General features: G+C 43.1%; 1 protein-coding gene across 1 annotated transcript; it reads left to right on the top strand.

Moving 5' to 3' along the window:
- Positions 1-2,736, top strand: LOC149814624 (protein CUP-SHAPED COTYLEDON 2-like). Its single transcript, XM_089990404.1, has 4 exons — positions 1-18; positions 1,550-1,697; positions 1,819-2,102; positions 2,203-2,736. Exons 1-4 carry the CDS (start codon positions 1-3, stop codon positions 2,734-2,736), a joined length of 984 nt encoding a protein of 327 aa, XP_089846530.1.
- Positions 2,737-4,621: the final 1,885 nt, after the last annotated feature.

Here is a 4,621-nt window from a genome sequence, read left to right as displayed (position 1 = left end):
ATGATGAATGATCACTCAGCTTTTGGGGTTGCAACAAAGATATCTCGGTCACACCACCAACGTCTTGTTGCTTTTTCTCCCTTCTTTTTCACCTCCCCTTTTCTCTCTCTCTCTCTTTCTTTTCTTCTTTCACCTAACTAATTTCACAACCATCTTTATCTTTTATTGTCTCGTCCATTTCCTACGCAACTACATTTTATAATGATTATTTTACCATCATAATCACATCCTCTCTGAATATTGTTCCTTTTTCTTAGTTCCCCTTTGGTGCCATCGATTTCATTTTTCACATTTCCCCCTCTTTTTGGAACTTGGGGAATCACCAACATGCTGGATGATAGCGACCAAGTTGGTTTTATTACTTTGGAAGATACGTGTAGCCTGATTGTTCCTTGTTAATGGGAAAAGAGAGAACCTATATATTGTCATTGTCATAGACTCATGCAGGAAGACGGCTTTTCCAGAATCACTTGATATAACTAATACAGAGACAAAAAGCAGAGTCGAAATGGACTGTCCACAACCCTAGTAGTGACCAAGCTTAGATGTAGTCTAAATCATCTAAATGGTGGTACGGTGGCGAGCTCTTTTAGCTACAGTTTCCACCTTGCCACCTTTGTTGTACTCAATTGAAGTCTATGTAAGTAAACAGATAATTTTTAGCAACAAACTTGTTTGGTTGACCCTTCTGGTTACATTGGAGAAACTTATCAGATGGATAATGATGATTATTCCTCACGAAATAATATGATACTAAATAGTACCAAGAAACATGAAGGGGGGCTGTTGGTGTGATAAAAAGAAGAAAGAAAGAGGGTTGTCGCTGTCTTTTGATATTATAATGTGGGTACTAAAGACTGCTATCTGACATTACGATATCAGACTTGTTTCGATCGTCGATCGATGCCCTCTTAAAACTACTTTCTGTTCCCTCCCTCTCTCTGACGATAAAATAGCTGCACTCCTCCTCACGCACACACGGATACTAAAAACTAGAACCACCACCAACAGAAAATCCTTTATTATTTATATACAGACACATGCAGACGGGGGGGGGGGGGGGAGGATATAATAATGGATTCCTCAGTACTCACTGAGAGAGTCGATATGATAAGGATGCGGTAGCAGGCGTTGCAGCTGTTGCAGCAGCAGAGAAAAACAGGTCGAGGGCTCAGTTTTCCCTGTCGCAGCAGAGGGAAGGAGAGAGAGAGAATAGTATTTGAAATCACCACTTTGCCATTCCATCCGTACGAGAAAACATTACCCTTCCTCTCACCTCTCTCCCTCCACTACCATAAAATTCGCCACTAGACAAAGACAAGTCGTCTCTCCCTTCTCTTTTTTTTCTTTTCCTCCTTAACAAAACAATATATAAATGCACCAACACCCGACCTGTTCTGGTTCATCTCCATACTTGGATCTCACTCACCGCACCACAAAGGGCAGAATTCTTCTTCTTCACTCTTGATCTCACCCCAACCCCACTGTGTGGCAGATGCAGATCATCTCTGATCTTCAAGAAGGGAATAGCAATGGAAGAGGAGGAGAGCCGCTTCTACCTCCTGGTTTTCGATTTCACCCAACAGATGAGGAGCTCATCACATACTACTTAATGAAGAAGGTTCTCGACAGCTCCTTCACTGCAAGAGCTATTTCTGAGGTCGACCTCAACAAATGTGAACCATGGGAGCTTCCTGGTCTCTCTCTCTCTCTCTCTCTCTCTCTCTCTCTCTCTCTCTCTCTCTCTCTCTCTCTCTCTCTCTCTCTCTCTCTTACGTATCTGAAGCATTTTAGGAGTTTTTCTGGTTGGTATTGCAGAGAAGGCAAAGATGGGGGAGAGAGAATGGTACTTCTTTAGTCTCAGAGACAGGAAGTACCCCACGGGGTTGCGTACTAACCGAGCGACGGAGGCAGGGTACTGGAAGGCGACGGGTAAGGACAGGGAGATCTTCAGCTCAAATACTTGTAGTCTGGTGGGGATGAAGAAGACTCTTGTTTTCTACAAGGGGAGAGCACCAAAAGGCGAGAAGAGCAATTGGGTGATGCATGAGTATCGTCTTGAAGGCAAATTCTCCTACCACTACCTCTCCAAAACCACCAAGGTAAACTGTTCGCATTAGAATTAGAGAATGAGATGAATATTACCATTGTGGTGACTATGGTTACTTTTTGGTACATAATATTGATCTGATTTCCTTTCAGGATGAGTGGGTTGTGTCTCGTGTGTTTCATAAGAGTACCGGTGGAAAGAAGAGAAGCAACGGAAGCATCTCCTACTTGGACTCGGAGATGGGGTGCTCCTCCATGCTACCCCCATTGTTGGAATCGCCTTACACGGCGGCCGGGAACGACAAAGAGAGCTGCTCCTATGACACGACCACGGACACCACCACAGGGGATCACGTGTCCTGCTTCTCCACCGCCGGTATCCACCAGCTGCACCACCAAACAGCCTCCTCCGACTTCCGCCGCCATCACCTTCCTCTCCACCAAAACGTCACCGCCACCTCCTTTCCCAGCCTCAGAGCGTTACAAGAAAATCTGCACCTGTCGGCCTTCTTCTCAGCCGTTGCTCTGCCGGCCAGCCACGGCCAAGGCGTCGCCGCCTACCTGAATCCGGCCGGAATGAGAGCGCCGTCGGCGTCGGCGTGGGCGGTTGATTCGCACCAGCAGAGGGTGGACTGCGGGAAACCGGTGGCTGCCGTTTCGGAGATTGAGTCTCTCTGGAATTACTGATCTCCTTCTTTTTGTTTGCTAAAGGGTTGAACTGCGTGTGTGACTATACTCTTTGCGTTTCCTTTTGTTTTTGGTTAGAATCTCATGCCATTATTGTCTTGATGATGTGCTCTTTCTGTCTTACTGACAGCAGCATCAGGTTTTAGGATTGCATTATATCTTAACTTTTGTTGTTTATCAATATGTTTACTGCTGCAAATATTATGTACGTCTTGTCTGTTATCTCCGACTATGAGAGAGAGAGAGAGAGAGAGACTTGACGTTGGTCAGTCGTTGAAGTTGAACTACTACGATGGCTTGCTTTCGATCCTTCATCCATGAGCTACTGTTAGTGTTAGGTTTTGAGAGACTTTTTTCTTTCTTCTCTTGGCTTGGTTGGTGGGATAGGCATTGGGGAGGACTAACCCTCCTTGGGCTCACATTCCGGGATACAGCGTTATCGAGAAGGGTTTTCTGCGAGAAAATCCTAAAGACCGGGGTCCTAAGCGGCCATGGCTCTTAACTTTGGTTCTGAATATTGACTACCCTGTGCCTTAGCCTCAACCGGCCGGGTGATCATTTATTTAACTGTAAGCTGTGTGTGTGTGTGTGTGAGAGAGAGAGAGAGAGAGAGAGAGAGAGAGTGATCATTTATTTAAGTGTAAACTGTTTGTGTGTGAGTGTGAGAGAGATACCGTGCATGGTGTACGTTGGTTCCCTCCTTTTGTTTCCGTGGATGTTCATGTATCTACATAATGTTAAGAGTTAACCGTATAGAAGCGGTTAATGTAGTTTGATTACCAAGCTATTATGCACTACGCCTTGCATATGTGATTTTCATGATGGTGAAAGAATGAATAAAGATGATTGACGTGGTTTAGAAAGTATCTCGAAGTATATTATATTTTGAAAAACCTATCTCAAAAACATGACGTTGCAGTCCATTTTTAATACGCAACTTCATAACTTCTTACTTCAACATAAAAAGCATGAACATGGTAATTAAGTATGATCGAAAGGTTGGTTTTTTGTTTTTTAAATCATATCTATTTAAATCAAGCATTTAACACCAGAAGCTACATGGTCCTCCCTTGTCACAATAGAACATCACGAAGGCTAGCAACTAAGTAGTCACAATAGAACATCACGAAGGCTAGCAACTAAGTAATGATCGAGAGGTTGGTTTTTTGTTTTTTAAATCATATCTATGTAAATCAAGCATTTAACACCATAAGTTACATGGCCGTCCCTTGTCACAATTGAACGTCATGAAGTCTAGCAACGCTCCACTGTACCTCTCATAATATATATTAGTAACTAATACTGGCCTAGTTGTCTGATGGCATTTTTAGAAAGAATTGCTTACAAATGTTTATACCTCATTGTCCTTTTCCATCCCTTTCTCCCTCTGGTCTGGCTCAAATCAATGTACTAACTACTAACAGTTCCTTTCTCTTTTGGTTTTTAATATTGTTTTTGCTTTCTTCTCTTACCTGGACGCTTCCTTTTTGTGTTTTTTTCGTCATGTCACCTCTATCTCTTCTCTCTGTACTCTTTCTGTTCTCTCCCTCCGCTGGTGTCTTTAGTCGAGTCGACCTTTTTACATGGAAGAAGACGTATAAGGTGATTATTATCTGCTGTGAAACGTCATGTCACCTTTCCCTCAACGCCCCCTCCCGTCCCGTCTTCTGCATGGACGCTTCAGAGCAGTTCATTTTCAATGGGGTTGGCTTGATGAAATGATGGGTTATATGAGTTTTTTTTATTTAAGAAAAAAATGATGGATTTGAGCTTTTTGTTCTAAATAATTCGAATAACAACAGCTGGTTGAAATTCGGTCGGCATGCCAGAGGCTTTAAACAAAAACCATCGATAGGAACAGAGACTTTTTTTTATTGCAATACTT

Source organism: Nuphar pumila, chromosome 15, assembly GCF_984573655.1.
Source record: "Nuphar pumila chromosome 15, dmNupPumi1.hap1.1, whole genome shotgun sequence".
NCBI classification, from domain to species: Eukaryota; Viridiplantae; Streptophyta; class Magnoliopsida; order Nymphaeales; family Nymphaeaceae; genus Nuphar; species Nuphar pumila.
This window is presented reverse-complemented; position numbering and strand designations above follow the sequence as displayed.

What these genes read in the sequence shown, in the direction of transcription:
- LOC149814624 (XM_089990404.1), top strand. An exon ending in TGAACCATGGGAGCTTCCTG is followed by an intron (nt 1,698 to 1,818) that starts GTCTCTCTCTCT and finishes TTGGTATTGCAG; the next exon opens with AGAAGGCAAAGATGGGGGAG. An exon ending in ACCTCTCCAAAACCACCAAG is followed by an intron (nt 2,103 to 2,202) that starts GTAAACTGTTCG and finishes ATTTCCTTTCAG; the next exon opens with GATGAGTGGGTTGTGTCTCG.